The following is a 19,005-nucleotide window of genomic DNA, read 5'->3' on the forward strand; positions in this document are numbered from 1 at the left end:
AAGTGACTGGCAATGCCTCTTGCTGAATGATTTTAAGTTCTGCTCCGTCAGGCTCTTGACTACAGCCGTGGTATGAAAGCTACCATTTGCCGCACACCCACTCCACATGGAGCACAGTGCTGGGTGCTGCAGACCCAGGACCCCAATCCTCACCAAGCAACACCTCTGCACTATAGCACCATCCACAGAAGAGGAAATGGAGGCCCAGAGAGCATTCACGATGCCCACACCACATAGTCACAGAGCTGGAATCTGAACCCCCACACCAAACCTGTCTGGCTCCCAAATCCTTGCTCTAATTCCTATCCCCCAGTCTTCAGGACCTAACCCAAAATGCAGAAACACAGACAATGCCTATTTACTGTCATCAAAACACCGAAGGCATCACAAAGATATAAACTCCATACAACATGCAATTATGAAATAGTAACAAAATAGATGTGTGTGGCTTGAGCTGCGGTGGGGGAAGGGAAAAATGGAGCGGGCAGGGAAGAGAGTAGGATGTTTGGTAAAAGAAACTTAAATTTGAACCTTGGGTCTGCCATTAACCAACTGGGTCTACTTAGGCAAGCCCAGATGAGGACATTTCACAAAGCAACAAAGCTTTTATCACTTAAGTGAATTACCGCTCACCACCCTCTGGTTTCACCCAGCAAGAGAGGACATATTCAAAAGGGTTTCACAGAAGGGCTACTTACAAACTGTGGGCAGAGTTAAGAGAATCAAAAAGCAGCAAGGAAGATGCACCTGGACCAGCATCAGCCTGAAAGAGCAAGAGGACAGAGCCGCCCACGGGGGCTGTCCACCCAGAGGGCACGGAGGAAACCCATCCACCTCGCACCTCCTGCCCGTCAACCTCCTGCTAGCACAAACTTGAGGCTGAGAGCAACCAGGGCCCAGGAAACAGAAGAGAACAAGGGGACAGAGTAAACCGGACGGTGGCCAACACCTGCTGAGAGAGAACCCAAAGCTGCTCGGAGCCGGCTGGGGACACCCCCTCTCAAGTGACTGCCCCTCACATGCCACCCCTGATGCCCAACTGGGGCCCAACAACGGATAAATTTCTACACATCCTGATCCACCACTAGCCACTGGACCAGACCTGGAACGGTAACTCTGCAACTCTGACAGATTTACAACAGAAGGCATCAGATATCTAAGTCCTAGGAATAGGAGCTCCTCACGAGCTGAACTTGTCACTGTCACTTCTAGGTCCCCCATGCACAAGCTGAACTTGTCACTGTCACTTCTAGGTCCCCCATGCACTGGGACACAGTGGGCACTCAATAAATGTCTGTTAAACTGTATTCCTTTTATTATGGAAAGGTATCGCTCAGGCTCTGAAAGGCCACGGATTTACTGCATTTTTTCTTACCTGCCAACTAGCGAAGACCACAAAGGGCTGGGGTGGACCAGTAAAGCAGAGGTAATGAATAAGTCATTTCTAACAAGGCTGGTTTTATAGGCATCACACCTCTGCTGGGCCAAATGGGCTCATTTTAGAGGTGAAATCTAGTCTGCAAGCGCGGAGACCAAAAGAAAGCCACGGACAGCCCTGAAAGAGAGGGAGGCTCTCCGGTCGGGGCCCAAACCCGGCTCCTACTCCAGAGGCACTAGCTTCCACTGACAGGGCACGCGGGTTTGCGTTCAACATCCGTCGAAGTCTCCAGGGCCTTCATTAAGCCTGCCTGTGTAAAACGCCCGCCATTTGTCCCAGGCCAACACAAACAGGCTTCTGACAGAGCGGGGACGTGGGCTGCGAAGCCAAGAAAGCTGTGTGTTGTGAGCCCAGGGTATAAGTGGGAACGCCTGTGGGCGGCCCTGCCTGGCTCGCTCTGAGGTGGTGCATCCTGGCTCACCCACTCGCACACACACACTGACACTCACGCACCCACACACAGATGTCAACGTCCCCGCCTCCACAATGCTGAGGAGCAGCAGGTCTGGAGTGCCAGGCACAGGACTGATTTTGAGGACATCGCAAGGCCCCATCCATCCTAAACTATCTGCCCATCCCTTGCGGGCCTGGCCTCGAGCTCTCTAGAGCACTGTGTGTGGAGGTGGGAGACCCCCGCCCAGAACTGGGCCAACAGCTCTGTGACCGACCAGCTGGGAGACACCAAGAGGCCCTGCTTGTCCTGGCCTCAGTCCTTCCATTTCTAAAACGAGAACACTGGAACATTCCTTTCAGCTGGGACATTCAAGATGCAGCATCAAGGTTTATTGTTTAGTCCCAAATGTTTAATGCTCGGTTAAAACTCTTAACAACATCTCTAGGATTCCAAAATTAAAATGTACATGGAAAGAGAGAAGTGGCCAGTCTTGAGAAGGATTCAGAGAAGGCTGAGCGCTTACTATTCTAATCCACTTATTTTAGCAAAAGTCCATTGGTTCAAGTGGCTGTCACCATGACGCTCTGGAAAATTCAGAGAATCCCAGGGAACAGCGCCTTGGTGGGGAGCGGGGAGGGGCGCAGGACACTGTCCTAAGCGTGCAAGGAGACGGCGGAGCCACATACAAGCTTTCAAAGGAGATGGTCTAAGAAGCATGCGTTTCCCAAAGTACCACGAGTTCTCGGGAAGGAGCAGCTGGCGGACAACCAGCGTGTACTTGGTGTCGTTTCTAAACAGGAAAGCGCGTTAGTAACAGATAAAACTCTTCCAATTTTCTCCCGAAGCTCCATCTTGTCGGTCTGCCTCAGGCACATTGACAGCAGACTCTTTTAAACTGTTTAACCTGGTTATTTACAAAATATCTGCTATACCTTGAATAAGGGGTGACAGAGTCGGATTGGACTGGGCAGCCAGTCCGAGCTGGGTGGGCTGTATACCGCTGGCCTGTACCCCGAAGCCTCGTGGGTCCCCCAGACACAGGAGCAGAGGAAGTGTTTCACAATACATTAGAGGGAAAAGCCAAAATGCTTTTTAAGTGTTCAAACAAGACACACTTACTAAATGCCTACTATAGGAAAATACCGGAAAAGAGAGACAGAGATTAACAACATATGGTCCTTGCCTTCAAATGCTCTTGTATTACGGTTTAGTGGGGCAGACGGATACTCACATAAATAACACGATGGCATTTGTACAGTATGTACAGTTTTACCAAAAAAAAAAAATTCTTATGGAAGCAAGCGATCAGAGCCAAGTTCCCGCGTCACCATGCTCGAGTCAGAAAGTTGAAAGAAAACGTGTAAATCCTAGATCCAGAAAGGGTCATTGGTGGAATTTTCCTAGATCAGAGGATAGAATCGCTTTGTTGGGCATAAAAGATCAACTAGTTGTGGTGCTTAGATGTTTTAAGTTCCAAAATTTAGGACTTTTAGATATGTCATATTGTAAGAATTTTATACATGCTGGACCATGTGAAGATGGGGTGTGCCCACAGCCTAGTAAGGTGAAGACTGGCCATCCAGAACCATGACAAACCAGTAGGACTACTGGTTTTACTTCAAATAACAAGCCCAGGGCCAAATGGAAACTAGCGCCACTCTCTTGCCAACTCCTAGAAGCAAAAATGCAGACGCTTCACGCTCTCACAAACAACTTACAGTTAGTTCTGTGGCCTGTGTATCAATTAAAGGCAGTGACATATGCATCTTTCAAAAAAACTGAACCTTCTTTATCAAAATGTAGCAAAATATTAATGAGGGGTGGATGCAGGTGAAGGCTACACGGGATCTGTGCACCATTCTTTCACCCTTTCTTAGGTTTTAAATTTTTTTTAAGTAAAAAGTTAGGGAGAAACAAAGGGATTGGCTCCAGAAACTCTAAGGCCCCTGCCAGCTCCGACAGTCGCTGTATCTTTGTTCCGCTGTTAATCCTGGGATCATCAAAGATGCAGGCTTTGTAAAAAATAATAATAATAAAAAATAAAAATTAAGAAACCAACCACCACCAAGAATACCTTTAGCGTTTCACATCTTAGTTGGATCAGCAAAACCCTTCATGCTGTCTGCTTCCGGGCAGGGATGCTAAGGCCACTTCAGGCAAGAACACCTCCCTGAAAAACCAGACTTTGATTGCCATGGACCATTCCTCCAGAGGCCTGGAACCTGAACAGTCCAAACGCAGGCCGCACTTTCCCCAGGCACAAACCCCAGTGCGTTCCATGGAGTTCTTCAGTATATGTGGAATCGGTGTATTACTAACAGCTTACTGGCACTGAATGAAAAACACACAAGTCTTAATCTTAGGTCTTGAACCGAGTCCAGGTTCTACGTAATACCTGGCTGGAAGGGATACAGCCGTAAGCATGCTTGGTGACTGGAGGCTGTGTAGTGAGACCTGAGTTCTGAAACCAGGATTGGTAGCTTAACAAAATTTACTGGTTGTAGAAAAAGTAAACTTGCCTCTGGGGAGGTGAGCTCAGCCACACCATTCTGACAGCAGCCCCTGGTGGCCAGTTTAGTGAAAAGTATTGGCTCTGATGCTGGAAGTTCTGACCTCGCCTTAATGAAGGTTGCTGCAAACCGACAGGCCATTCTAGGTAACAGCTGGTGGGGGGGGTTATTAGAGAAGCAACAAAAATCCAAACTAAGGTGCACCTTTGAGTCACATAAATTGCCAAGTCATTAGGGTACCTATTGCTTGCATTAAAAAAAAGAGAGAGAGAAAGAGTACTGCTTTCAAAAGGAGGAAAAAAGTGAGAATTTACTTTAAAAGGGCAAGATAATAATACAAGGCAGATAATACTTACCTTAGTTTGAAAGTTATCTCCTTTCTCAATTGTGTAGATAACCCTTAAACATTCAAGGTGCATGAATTCTTACAAAATAAAGCATTTTCTCTCTACTTCCCTATATACCACCACCTGGCACACTAATTTCCACGTATATATATGGAATTGCTCCATGAGGCAGAAACTTCCAAAAAATGCTGGTATCATTCATTCAGAGATTAAAATAAAAGAGTCAACATGGTGAGTGAGGCCTAAATTCTGGTGCCACAGATTCACCCCACTTCACTGGATATAAACAGAAGGATGCTCAGAGGCTGACAGCCGGCTTCAAAGGTAGCGAGCTGTAGGAAGGAGAAGTCACTAGCCTCAAGCCGACTTCTTCGTAAGGTGCACTGTGTCCTTGGCCATGAGAGAAGGATCTGGAAATAATCTGCTGGGCAGCTGCTCTCATCAACAAACTGTTTATTGGAAGAAAGTGGCTGGGTCAAAGGCTAAACACCAACCCGAACCAAAGCATACAGAACAAAAATCAATACCGTCCCTGCTGACAAAACCAGGACTCCGCGTGCAGAAAAGAAGGCGGGAACCTCGCGGGGAGTTCTGAAGGGGCAAGAGTCGGACCAAAATTCCCATATTTCAATGTGCAGGGTTGTATTGCATATTATTACCACTGGTTATTTGCCGCTATTTTCAGAATGGCCTGATAACAGGAGCTAACATATGGCATTCAAAACAGCACAGAAAGGAGCTTTCCAAATCACTTCCCCAAAAAGTTACAAATCTCAGTGCCTCCTTCTTGCATTAGTTTTATAAAGGGACCCACATGCTTATACACAATGCATGGATAATACTGCCCATCTCTAAATATGTCCTGTTAGAAACTGGAACACTGACTGGATAAGACATTATATGAAGGAATTGTTTTACTTTAGGTGTGACAGTGGTATGGGTTATGTTTTTAAACAGAACCCTTACCTTTTAGAGACCCATACTAAAATATTTACAGATGAGAAACTGGATACAATACCTGGGATTTGCTGCAAAATAACATAAGAGGAGGACTGGTTAAGAATCGATGAAATAAGATTGGTCAGAACGGAAAATTGTGACGCACGGTGATCAGTACACAAGGGTGCATCACATGGTTCTGTTTATTTCTGTATATTTGAAATTTCCCATGAAACGTTTTCTTTTACTTGTGTGTGCAGTTCAACAATTACTACAAAAAAGAAAAAAATGTTTTCTTAAATATAAGAGAGGAATTAACCTACCAATTCCCCATTAATTCCCCGTAAGGACATATATATATACACACCACAGAATTACTAGGTGTCCAACATGACCATTTTCAATCAATGTCTGAAAATGAGCTGTTAAATTCTCAGCCGAACACTGGAGAAGTAGAAAGAGACACTCACGGTGTCCGCACTGCGTTAGTGATCCACCAAGCCACATCTGTCACAGACGGTACCAGACGGCATTCCACAGTTTAATTGCATTATGGAGCATGAGGACATACATGAGCTGGTAAGAAAACCCAACTGGCATAAATAATAGGGACCATGTTTTTAAAACACCAATTTAGCACACAAACTTTGAAAACACAACTTGTTTGTAAATTTGAAGCTCCTATGTATTACCTTTATAATTCTTAAGTTAACAGTAAAATTAATTTGAGAAAGAGCCTGAAATAAATAGAGCAGAAAGCAACACGTTCTTTCATTGTGCTTAAATTAATTATGGAAAGGTACCTGTCCACCATTTCAAATTGTTCCAGTATAATGATGAAAATGGTAATAATCACAAATTCTCACAAAAGACCATATCTAGAGGAACTGCCTAAAAAGTTTTAAAAAAAATTTTTTTCCATCTCATTGCTTCGCTGGGACCAGCATAAATACTACAAAGTCCCTGAAAGGATGTGAAAAGGGTCTCATTTACCCTTTCCCAACAGAATGGCGAAGGTCTGGTCAGAAGAATTCAATGACAGTGGTCTGTCCTTTAAAAAGCCATCTTCTGTGACAAATTCATTCAGCCAATTCAAGACACCACACCTAATCCCATCAACACGGAAGGAAAATACACACAGACAGGAGAACTTTGAAAATTACAGACCTTTGACGCCTCAAGCATTTTGTAGACTAAAAAGACGCAGAAAAACTTAAATCATCACATCTATCAAGTTTGCCTATGGAAAGCAACAATATAGAGTAATAATCTAGGCAATGCTAGTCAGAAAGAGTCTGGACATTTCCCACACGCCCAATTCCCAAAACAATGAATCATAATTTTTTAATTTATGAAACCACAGTTTGATCTTTTCTTTTAAAGCTATATTTCCTTATTTACCGCCATTAAAAATGGGAAGGGGGATTGGGGTGCCATGATTCAATTACTCTTGAATAACTGCTGTATGTAGGATTCATTTTTGCTCAACACAAGAAAACAATTTGTCAAATACTTTCCTACGGCATAGAAAAGCAAACCTTTACAAGTTGTCTTAGAACGCCATTCACTTTTAATTTTTCAAACTTTTACTTTGCCTGCAGGAGGCAAGTAGATTTACACTCAAAGTTTCACAGCTCGGTGCTCAGGAAAGATGAACGGTCCGGTGATGCGTCCGTTCGGAATCGGGCGATCCTGCTGACTGGTGACGGTTGATGCCAGCCCACTTTCCCAAGAGATTTTATTTAGAACTTGCATAAACCTCAGAGGTGCAAGAAGCAAGTGATAACATAGTCCCCCTCTTCATTCATAAGCCCTGTCTCTCCACACTCGGACACACACACAGGAGAACTTCCACCTCCACAATAAAATTAGGTCGTAAATCTCCATGTGTCAGTGGGAAAGTACATGTCCTTTTTAGCAAAAATCTCTAGATATTATAACCTAAGTCTTCTCTCATCCTCAGAGGTAAATGGGAAAAAGACCTCTCCACAAAGAGAGGTTCTAGTTTAGCAATCTTATGTATTTTCCTTAGTTTCAGTTAAAGCAAACATATGATTATGTATACATATGTATATATATATATAAAATTCACGTTAAAATTACAAAGACTCAGGGGCTGGCCCCATGGCCAAGTGGTTAAGTCCGCACACTCCACTTCGGGGGCCCAGGGTTTCGCTGGTTTGGATCCTGGGCACAGACATGGCACTGCTCGTCAGGCCATGCTGAGGCCACATCCCACACAGCAAACCAGAGGGACCTACAACCAGAATATACAACTATGTACTGGGGGGCTTTGGGGAGAAGAAGAAGAAAAACAACGATTGGCAGCAGATGTTAGCTCAGGCGCCAATCTTAAAAAAAAATGAAAAAAATTATAAAGACTCAAATACCGCTAAAAAAAAAATCAATTAAAACAAATACTCTAAAGACTCTAAGTTGTTTTCGTTTAAAGCCTGTTCCTCAATTGATCAAATGGGGTCTGATCTCCAGAATTTTGCATGAGGAATAGTATCTCCGACATTCAATAAAAACCAAAATTATAAGCTGTACTGCAATATTTCTTCCACTGATTACATTATTAAACCAAAGCCTGGAAACATTTTAAGAAAGAGAAATACTCACAACAGAAGCAGAAGAATAATATAGAATTGTTCTAGAAACACACAGCACCTGGAAGGCTATGCATGGCCAAACTAGGCACAGGAATGCCTAGAAGGATGCTCCACTCACAGGGAGCCCCAGGGGGCTGAAACAAACAAAACTAAGAAAGCAATTAGCATTCTCTTCTTATCTCCAAGAGAAAGAGACTGACGGACAGACAGACAGACTAACCTTGGCTGAGCTTTCCTGGTGCCAAGCTGGCCTGCTTTCATGAGGAAGCCGAAGAAATCTCCGCCTCACCCCGACCCAGCCTCACTGCTGAGTTTCAACACAGGAATACCACCAGCCGGGTACCCTGAGTTGTCTCTACCCTTCCCACTCGGGCAGGGGAAGTGGAGGATTAAGGATCATTCAGGTCCACAAACTGCCCATCAGTTTTGAAACCCCGAAGCACTCTAAACATTTTTTCAAGACAGCACAATTCTTGGAGCGATATTCTCAAATTATTAGCAGGAATGGAAACAAAATGTGCTCCTGAACTATAATTCACATCCCCGAAAACTGCAGGAGAACATCTATCCAACGGTGTTCAGGGCTCAGACCCCAACATTCCTGAACTGACATGGCAGCTCCACAGCTGGCAGAACCATGCTCCAAATGGTCCTGCTGTCGTCACGGAGTGCCTCGCGGCCATGCCCGCCTCAATCCTGGCCCTCAGCTAGGCGCCCGATCGTGAGGGCCCTTTGATCATGCCCTCTAACCTGGCACTACCGTGGGCATATTCCCTGGGATGTATTTTTCAGACTTGTGAGACAAAAATCTGCGCTTAAGAACGTTGCAAGACTTCCGCGAGACAGCTTCAATCGACTTCCCCAGGAGGCAACGCCATAATCCATACCCGCTCACACATGGCAGCTATTAGGAGCTGGTGCAGAAGACAGAAAGCATTTGGTCTTAGAGGATTTTTTATTCCAAAAGAGCCTGGTTCCCATCCACAAATCTGTGACTGCACAAGCAGTGGATATAAATAGTCTAAGGAAATAAAACTGCCTTTCCTAGATCGGCTGCTACCCCGAGAAAGACACCCCTGGAAAAGATGTTCCCTCTCGCTGGGGACCCACTCACCCCAAGTAGCCAGCAAGAGGTGCAACAGAGAGAAAACCAAAACTACAACAGCACCAAATAAAAGCAGAAAACAACCAAAGTTGTGTCTGTTTTTCCCACGGCATATTATCAGTCACTGCCTCAACTGCAGTCAAGAAGGATTTACTCTGAAGGAGTCCCTTTGAAATATTCCTGTGGAAACAAGAGTCAAATAAAAATACAGTACGTACAGTAGCTGAAAAGCCTCTCCCCCACTAAAATAGCATAAAATAAAGGCAGCTAAGGAAAACACCACAAGTCTTATTTCTTTGGCATTTCAATGTCAAAACTCATCATGTCCCCTTTGCCATAGGTATTATGTTTGATAACAGGAAGTCAGTTAAAATGAACAATAAATTTCCAGTTTGGGTGAAGGGTGAAGGAAGAAAGAAAGGAGAGAAAGAGGCATATGAAAGACCCTTAAAAACACTCATAGCTATAAAAGCTTTTAAATGTCTGCTTTAATCTGCCAGCTGCTCTGTGGCTGGTGCGCGATGGTAAAATGCCGCCACACCACCACATCAGCCACATGTCAAAAGCTATTCAGGGCGCACCTGGAAGTCTGCGTTTCTCTCTAATTTGGACCTCTAAAAATTATTTTTGAAGTTGTATTTTAAAGGAACACAAGAAGTTTCTCTCTCACTGTACACTCAAGATTCAGAACTAGGATTAAAAGAGGGAGGGAGGATTCTGTGCCAAAAAGAAGCCAAAAAAATGGAAAGTGAAGTGTTTTTTTTTTTAATTGGAGAATTCTAATTAACTCAAAAAACTACGTGAGACTCTCCACAGCCCCACAACCCAGTGCTCCTCGGAGGGGTGAGGACCCCTCCCGGGCCTTCCCCCGCCATCGTGGCCACTGGGAGATCCAGATGAGGTCCTGACCCCTGGGAAGGCACCTGGTTAACTATAAAGCAGGCTGTGAAGATGAGAAATTATCTCGTTTTCCAGAAACTTCTGCAGCAAGGTCTCAGTTAGTAGCCACTTGGATGTGGGCTAAACAAAGGTCAGTTCGAGGAGGGGGGCGTAAAAACCATGTGGCATGATTTAGTCTATGTTTCTTCATAAAGCAACCACATCCAGAAAGTAATTCCCCACGTGGAAGGGAGCACACGGCAGTTTTTTGACACGTTTACAAATATCAAAATTATCCTTACCAACAATACCTGTTTGGGGAGGGGGAAAAAAAAAGTTTCAGGGAAAGTAATTTGAGGTGGACTGGAAATGAAATGTTATACTGGTCTTTGTTTTTAAGCACATATGATCCAACCCATGACTCCCACCCTACCAAAATTAGACATGCACAACATGGTGATTTCTGCCCGGTTGCTTTAATAACAAACCCCGTTGTCACTTCTTGTTAGGGTTACATCTTGACCCTGAGGCAAAGGAACTGAAGCCCCTCGTGCAGGACTCCCACCAACATCCCGCCTGCTTCTGTCTCTCAGGTCACCCCCAAATCATTAGCCACCAGTCACAACGCGCGAAAGAATCCCAGCTTTGCAGTTTCGGAAAGAAGCGCACGCTCTCCAGGCGGGGTAGGGGAGCACAGTGGGCAGGCTGTGCGGTCCCACCCTCCTCCTCCTCCAGCCGCGCTGGGGGGGATCCAAAGGGACCCGTTGACAGCCGGCTCTGCAGGGGTAGAGTGGCAGCTGAGGCTCAGTCCCTGCGTTCAGGTTCCAGTCGGGTCTGTCCAAATCAACAGCTGCCCCTCTCGGCACAAACCCCTCGTGGTTGTGCTGCATGCCCTCTTCCTTCCTGCCACTTTCCTGGCAGAGAGAAAAACGGAAATGGAGCCCAGAAAAGGGGAAACAAGAGGATGAGTTTCTCACTTGGACTTTAGGTTCTGCAAGGAAAGAAGTGTTTCTTCTAAAATCTCAGCATCGTTCACAAACACACTTGTGTCCCCCACAGTAAACGTGCATTCCTGCGAAGTGCACGTCACCCCCAATGGCAGAAGGTTGGTGTGGTGGCTGCCTGGTAATCTCGCGCCACAGAACCCAGCAGTCGACCATGTAACGTGCTCCTGAGTCTCGCTCCACCCATAGCTCCAGAAAGGAGATCATCTGTTTGAAACGGCTCACTGTGTAGACACCAGCACGTATACGGCCTTCTTAGAGAAACAGTTCTATCAAGAAACTGCTACAGCTAAGCAGGGGCGGGGGCGCTTGAATTACGAGCTCCCACCAGGAGCACCTCCCACCCACAGGAGCAAATGCACTGCCGAGGCCCAGAGGCATCCACATACTAACACGAGAGCCACAACTTAACTTACCAGTTGGAGCTATAACTAGTCATGCACCAGAGTAAAGTCATTCACTAACAAAGCCAATGCTTTTTAAATAATATAGATGTCAAATATTAAATAAACCATCAATATTCACGAGAGTCCTTGCCTTTTTTTTTCTTTTGAGGAAGATTAGCCCTGAGCTAACATCTGCTGCCAATCCTCCTCTTTTTGCTGAGGAAGACTGGCCCCGAGCTAACATCTGTGCCCATCTTCCTCTACTTTATATGTGGGACGCCTACCACAGCATAGCTTGCCAAGTGGTGCCGTGTCCGTACCCAGGATGTGAACCGGCGAACCCTTGGCCACTGAACCAGAACGTGCAAACTTAACCGCTGCGCCACCAGGCTGGCCCCAGAGTCCTTGCTTTTTAACATTCAAGTTTTGACCATTTATAGAATGCCTTCAAAGTCCAATGACATACAGTAATTTGTTTTTTTAATTTTTAATAACTGGCTTTGCTTATTATTAAAAATAATACGTGCATTATAGAAAATTTGGAAAATACAAAGAAAGTTTTAAAAGCGATTTTTAAAAATCATCCTTGGGCCCGACCCAGTGGCACAGCAGTTAAGTTCAGACGTTCCACTGTGGCGGCCCAGGGTTCGCCTGTTCAGATCCTGGGTGTGGACCTACACACCGATTGTCAAGCCATGCTGTGGCAGGTATCCCACATATAAAGCAGAGGAAGGTGGGCACAGATGTTAGCTCAGGGCCAGTCTTCCTCAGCAAAAAAGAAGAGGTTTGGCGGCAGATGTTAGTTCAGGGCTAATCTTCCTCAACAACAACAAAAATCATCCTTACGCCCATCACCCAGAAATATATCCTATATATACTGTATTTCTTTCCAGTCTTTTCTCTATGGGCATATGCCTGTGACATATGTGTGCTCTTGTGTTTTCTGGTTTGCTTTAACTTAGCGTAATTTTGCAGAGGCCCGAGTTTTAATCCTGCCCCTGGGCGGTTTGATTAAATGGGAAGACCCTCTGGTGAGAGAAGACGTCCAACTCAGCACCCAGAGTGTGCACCTCCACAGAACGTTGCTTCCTTGTGGTGTCACGCATGGAGATGCTCATGAAGTCATACGTGACTGGATTTCACAGCGGAAATCACAAGCTACTGTGGTGTCTGGGTATCGCTGAAGGTCTCAGAACATATCCCCAGCAAACGCCAAGGGTCGACTGCACTCTGCATTAGCCTTTTTTCCCTACTTGGATCACCATACTATTCTTTTCCCTTTATATCGCAGTAACATGGCAGCACACGGGTGCCTTGTAAATCTTCTGTGCTATTTGCCATAAAGAGCGAGTGTCTAGGCACCAAACCGTATAAACACAGCTGGTCCGCTGTAGAACTATTTAGATAACTAGTGTGTTTATTTTGTGCTTTCATGTTCCATCCTATAACAGTACCTAGTACACAGTAAATGTTTAATGAAAGATGAATATTATTAACCGTGACAGTGAAATAATTTCTACAGGCCCAAAAGAAAGTGCCACCAACATAATGGAAAACTCCTAAATTATACTATGTGAAACTGATGGAGAGAGAAAAAATTAAATCTCTGAAAACTGCTTTGTGGTTCCAGGGCGTCTGTCCTTCAGGAAGCCTAGCTCAGCAGCGACACCGTGTGGTGAGATCTTTGATTCCCAACAGCACAGAGCAGGAAGCAGAGAGCCAGCCCAGGCATCTAATTCCTAACGCAGGTGATGAACCTAAGGATGATGGAACGCACATAACAGATGATGGATGCTAGGATGCCAAGATCCTCTCCAAGTGACTTACTTCCACGAGGATCAATGAGATCTATTAAGAAGGCTGCAGGAAAGAAAGTCAAATCGAAAGTACGACCCAATTCTATTCCCAATCTGTCATCTAAATAAATTGAGCCCCCAGCACAACGGCTAAAAGGTGTTCCAAAATGTCTCGGCCTCAGCATCAGAAGAGCAGGAGGAATCACCCAGCTGCCTCCAGAAAGAACATCACAGTCAGTGAACAGCAACCTTCACATTCATTCGCACGCTAATCCTTCAGAGAATCTGTGTTCCAGGAAAACTTACTCTGAAACCCTGAATTCTTACATTTCCTTCTATAGCAGATTCAAGGTCTTCTAAAAGGAGTTAATCAACACTAGGAAATGAGCATCCAGGGACCGGCCCCGTGGCCGAGTGGTTAAGTTCAGGCACTCCGCTTTGGCGGCCCAGAGTGTCACCCGTTCCAATCCTGGGCATGGACATGGCACCGCTCGTCAGGCCACTATGAGGCAGCATCCCACATGCCACAACTAGAAGGAACCACAACTAAAAATATACAAACTATGTACCAGGGGCTTTGGAGAGAAAAAGGAAAAATAAAATAAAAAATAAAAATCTAAAAAAAAAATAAGAAATGAGCATCCACACAACAATCATACACTCACTCACTCAGTTCCTTGGGCTCCCAAAGTAAAAGGAAATCCAGGACAGAAAGAGCTGGGAGGAAAATGTCATCCACAGTATAGACACCCAAGATCAAGCAGACCAAATGGAGGACCCAAAATGAGAAGTGAGCATTTCTGAAGTGAGCACTCTTTTCTGAACTTCTTATGTCATAAGGGACCACAAGGCTTAGAGTCCATGTGGAGTGTTTGTTTATGTGCATATAGAACAAATATTTGCCTTAATCTTGTTCAAGCGTTTCATTCCCATGGTTTGTGAATGGGGGTGCCAATCAATGGGGAAAACATATGCCCCCCACCTCCAGGCAGTTTAAGGAACCAAAGGACAAAAATAAGAAGCATCCGGGGCTGGCCCCGTGGCCGAGTGGTTAAGTTCGCGCACTCCGCTGCAGGCGGCCCAGTGTTTCATTGGTTCGAATCCTGGGCGCTGACATGCCACTGCTCATCAAACCACGCTGAGGCAGCGTCCCACATGCCACAACTAGAAGGACCCACAATGAAGAATATACAACTATGCACTGGGGGGCTTTGGGGAGAAAAAGGAAAACAAAATAAAAATCTTTCAAAAAAAAAAAATACGAAGCATCCACTGTGTATGTTAATATAAACAGACACGCAACACAAAGGCTCTACTCAGGTATTTCAGGTCACGCCCGTCCTAAAGCAGCACGGGAAGAGCCCAGAGTTCAGACCTCTGCTCACAGGAGAGGAACCTGGGATCCTCTTCCCTCTCCACTGCTACGTCCAAGAGTCAAGAGGTGTGAGTCCCAAGACCAGCATGGTCAGAAGAGTTCCCGGGAAAGGTCAGCGGGCACTGCCCAGGGTAAGCCCGGGTCCCTCTCGCTCCCTGACCTCGGGGCAGGCAGGCAGGCACCTCCTCACATGTCCGGCCGCAGCCCTCCTCGCTCAGGACAGGAAGGAGAGAGCAGGTCCAGGAGAGTGACAGTCACATGTCCCTGGGGGCCAGAAACCCTCACCCACATGGCTCGGCCCACCCCTCCAAGGCGGGAGGTCTGGAGGTGGGTCACCTACGGGAGTGGAAGCTCTGAGGACCAGCCTGTTTTGATACATTTTCATAAGCCCCAAGACACAACTGATGCTTGTCCTTCTGTTAACCGAACACGCAAATCAGACATAAATGACGTGCAGCTCTGAGTTCCTGCAAGGAAGGTACAAAAAAAGTCACATCGCTAACTCCCAAGAGCACCCAAGAAAGAGAGTGCAAATTGGCCAAAAACGGGGCAATGAAAACACAACAAGAGAATGTTTCTTAAATAAAAAAAAAAATCATCCATTGCAATATTATTAACTTTTAAAATTAAAAATATTTCCTGCACTCTTTTTAGACACCAGGCATTTGTCAGGCATAGTTTACACCTACAACTTATTCAAACTCTCAGCCATCTAATAATAATAAGAGTAATAATAATAAAAGTAATCATAGCACTATCTTAGAAATAAATAATACAATTTACACAGAACTCTCACGTCTATTATTTCATCTAGTCTGCAAATAATCCTATAAGGTACCCTAATCCTATATGCTCTCAGGTTTTATATCTCTCTCCTCCAAGTGAGCACATCTCACCCAGAGAGCTCACAGCTCGCTCTCCTCTGAAAAGTAAGTTTACTAAGGGACAAGGTACAACCCAAAAGAGAACTCCTCCTCTTTTAAAAATGTTGGGGTATGGGGGGCTGGCCCCGCGACCGAGTGGTTAAGTTCACACGCTCTGCTGCAGGCGGCCCAGTGCTTTGTCAGTTTGAATCCTGGGTGCAGACACGGCACCGCTCATCAAACCACGCTGAGGCAGTGTCCCACATGCCACAACTAGAAGGACCCACAACGAAGAATATACAACTATGTACTGGGGGGCTTTGGGGAGAAAAAGGAAAAGAATAAAATCTTAAAAAAAAAAAATGCTGGGGTATGGGGCTGTCTGGTGGTGCAGTGGTTAAGTGCGCACATTCTGCTTCGGCAGCCCAGGGTTCACCGGTTCGAATCCCAGGTACGGACATGGCACCACTTGGCACGCATGCTGTGGTAGGCGTCCCACATATAAAATAGAGGAAGATGGGCATGGATGTGAGCTCAGGGCCAGTCTTCCTCAGCAAAAAGAGGAGGATTGGCAGCAGATGTTAGCTCAGGGCTAATCTTCCTCAAAAAAAAAAATGCTGGGGTAGGAGGTATCATTTGTTCTTTTCAAGGGAAAGCAGGTAAGTCTGGTGTTCAGAGTCACATGGACTATTAGGTATTTGCTGAAACTGCTCGGTTACATCCTTAAACTCACAAATTTCCCTATTTAGGGGAGACCACAGAAATAGACCCACGAAATAATTGGCCACAATTAATAAGAAACTGATAGCTGGGCAAAGAGAAGGGATCGGCGATAATCGCCCCTGGAGAATCCGGCAACCTGCCCAAAGCAGGTATCAACCACAGGCATCAAATGCAGAAACAGGGCCGGGAAACCTCCTGAATACACTCCCACCTCCCTGAGCTTTTCCCTTCTGGATACAGCTAAAAGATGCAAACGGAGCTCCAGAGCCCCTCTGCCACCAGATGGCAGACATGAGCACAAACAAAGCGAAACCCGTGGTTTTCCCTTCCGAAGATTCGCCAAGAGAGAGGCCCAAATCAAAACAAAGGTTTTTAATCCCAAATGAATAAACTGTGGTTTCCAACTACGCTCCTGACACGTAAAGCAATAACCTTTCCCCTTTAGGTGGAAAAAACCGTAACCTTAACACCTTCAAACTCCAAGTCTTCTCTCCCTCCCTTACACACAAACACCAAAAAAATTAGTTATACTTGGACACCTTTGAACTGGAAATCAAAATCGAAACCCACTGCAATGGAAGGACTGAGGAAAAGGGTCAGCTCCGAAGAAGGGCATCAGAGGCGCTCCCCTCCCGCCCCACTGAGCGCGCCCACTCACCTCGGCCGCCGACAGTAAGTAGAGAGGCGTTAAGGCAGGAACTTGCTGAACGTCACAGCTGAGGCCCAGGGTTGTCAGGATCTCCTTCAACACTTCGTATCTTCTCACATTGCTCGATTTGAGCAGATCAAAATCTTCCGGAGTCCGCACCACTGAAGAGCTGGGAGGTAGTTCTAAGTGCACCTGAGGGAAAAAGACACCACTGGATAAACGGGGGCATTTAGCGACATTAAGAAAAACAGTTGGTGCTGGCCCCATGGCCGAGTGGTTAAGTTTGCCTGCTCCCTTCAGCAGCCTGGGGTTAGCTGATTCGAATCCTGGGCGCAGACAGAGTACCGCTCATCAAGCCATGCTGAGACGGCAGCCCAAACAGAAGAACTAGACTGACCTACAACTAGAATACACAACTGTGTAACGGGGCTTTGGGGAAGGACAAAAAAAAAAAGAGGAAGACTGGTAACAGATGTTAATTCAGGGCCAATCTTCCTCACCAAAAAAGAAAAAAGAGAACCAGCATCTTTACCAGTTTTTCTGAAAAAAAATGAATCCTTCTAAGTATCAACAGCATATGACAAGCAGTAAGAAGCTTCAAAGGAGAAGACTAGAATCGTGGCTGTCAGGCAGAGGGGCCGTGGTCGAAACGATGCCGGATAGCAATCAAACTCTTTCCAGGTCCCAGTTTTTATCGCTAACCAGTCGCCGGACCTTGGGCAAGTCACTTAACTTGAATATACAACCAAAACATTTATAAATACGGTTGTGCTGAGAACCAACTAAAGTCGCTCCTGAACCGGGGCAGGCACAGAGGGTCGTGCTCGAACTCCTCCCCCAATTAGTCATAACTGCTGGGGAGCAGAGGAACCCCAGTCATCGTTTGCTGTGTTTGCAGGAATTCAGATGAGAGGGGTTTGGGGGGACCCCAGAGAGACCTACCCCACCATCCTCCTTCGCCTGACTGAATGTTAAGATATGGAACATCATGTATTTAGTTCAGGCTTTGTTATCCAGCTAAAATCAAAACAGCCCCCACTTATCACTGAACGGTCTGTGTCTTGACATGAAAGAACATACTGGAACTTCAAGTTCCCTTGAGCTAGAACTTTCCTATCAGTGGTGTGTGTCTTGGTATAAGGAATGTACGAGAACTTCTAGCTCCCTTGAGACCAGATTTTAACTGTGCATTAGAGCCCAGGACTCAGAATTTTGAGTCCCCAGAAAAGCAATCTAGGCATGCTGGTTTTGTTTTATTTTGCTCTTGCCAGGGGTCAGCTGTGGGCTTCTGTCGTATGCAGAGCTCCCCACCTGATGTTAGATGAGCATTATGAAAATAAGAAGCAAGGCGCCAGCCTTCAGGCAACTTAAAATCTCTCAGTTTCCACCCAAGACTTAACCAAGCCAAAAACACTGCCCAAAATGGTGCCACTGTTGCAAGTTGAGGCCAATCTGAAAAGGCTTGTAGAGCACTGTCCAACAGCGTCCCCACACCACAGCTGCAGGCAGGCTGCTGCTCCCACGACTGAGCCTGTCCGCCAGGAGCAAGAGGTGAGTCTGCCCTCGAAGCAGGCCCGGACAGGGGAGGAGGGTGAAAAGGGAAACACTTTACAGTATCCAAATCCTTCTACCGCACGCTCTTACCCTAAAGGTGTGCCTCTGCTCTGCAGAAGACAAAGCCCGTGTTGTTACGGAAATCAGCACAGTAGCAGGTCACATTGAACGCACATGAGCACATGGCTAGCCTGGAGATGAACGCTGACAGGTGGCAGAAATAAAATGAGCATAGTTCTACCCCCGCCTGAGCCCAAGGCAAAGGGGGCAAGTGTGATGAATGGCCCATGTCCTCCCTGGACTGAGTGAAGACACAGAAGAGTCGAGAAGCACACGCAGGGTGCTGTGCTGCACTCATCGTCACACACGAGCGATGCCGAGGAGGAAGGGAGCGCTTGCCCCACGAGCAGGCCTCCAGAGTTCCAGGAAGC

At 46.0% G+C, this 19,005-nt stretch overlaps 1 protein-coding gene across 9 annotated transcripts in view; it reads right to left on the reverse strand.

Moving 5' to 3' along the window:
- The window catches only part of HLCS (holocarboxylase synthetase), a 199,811-nt gene that overhangs the window by 148,791 nt on the left and 32,015 nt on the right, over window positions 1-19,005 (reverse strand). For all 9 annotated transcript variants that reach the window (XM_070252289.1, XM_070252287.1, XM_070252288.1 and 6 more), the window contains exon 5: window positions 17,030-17,212. In XM_070252289.1, coding sequence (XP_070108390.1) covers window positions 17,030-17,212 — 183 coding nt within the window. The remainder of the gene's footprint in view (window positions 1-17,029; window positions 17,213-19,005) is intronic.

This window comes from Equus caballus, chromosome 26 (genome assembly GCF_041296265.1).
Source record: "Equus caballus isolate H_3958 breed thoroughbred chromosome 26, TB-T2T, whole genome shotgun sequence".
Classification (NCBI taxonomy): domain Eukaryota; kingdom Metazoa; phylum Chordata; class Mammalia; order Perissodactyla; family Equidae; genus Equus; species Equus caballus.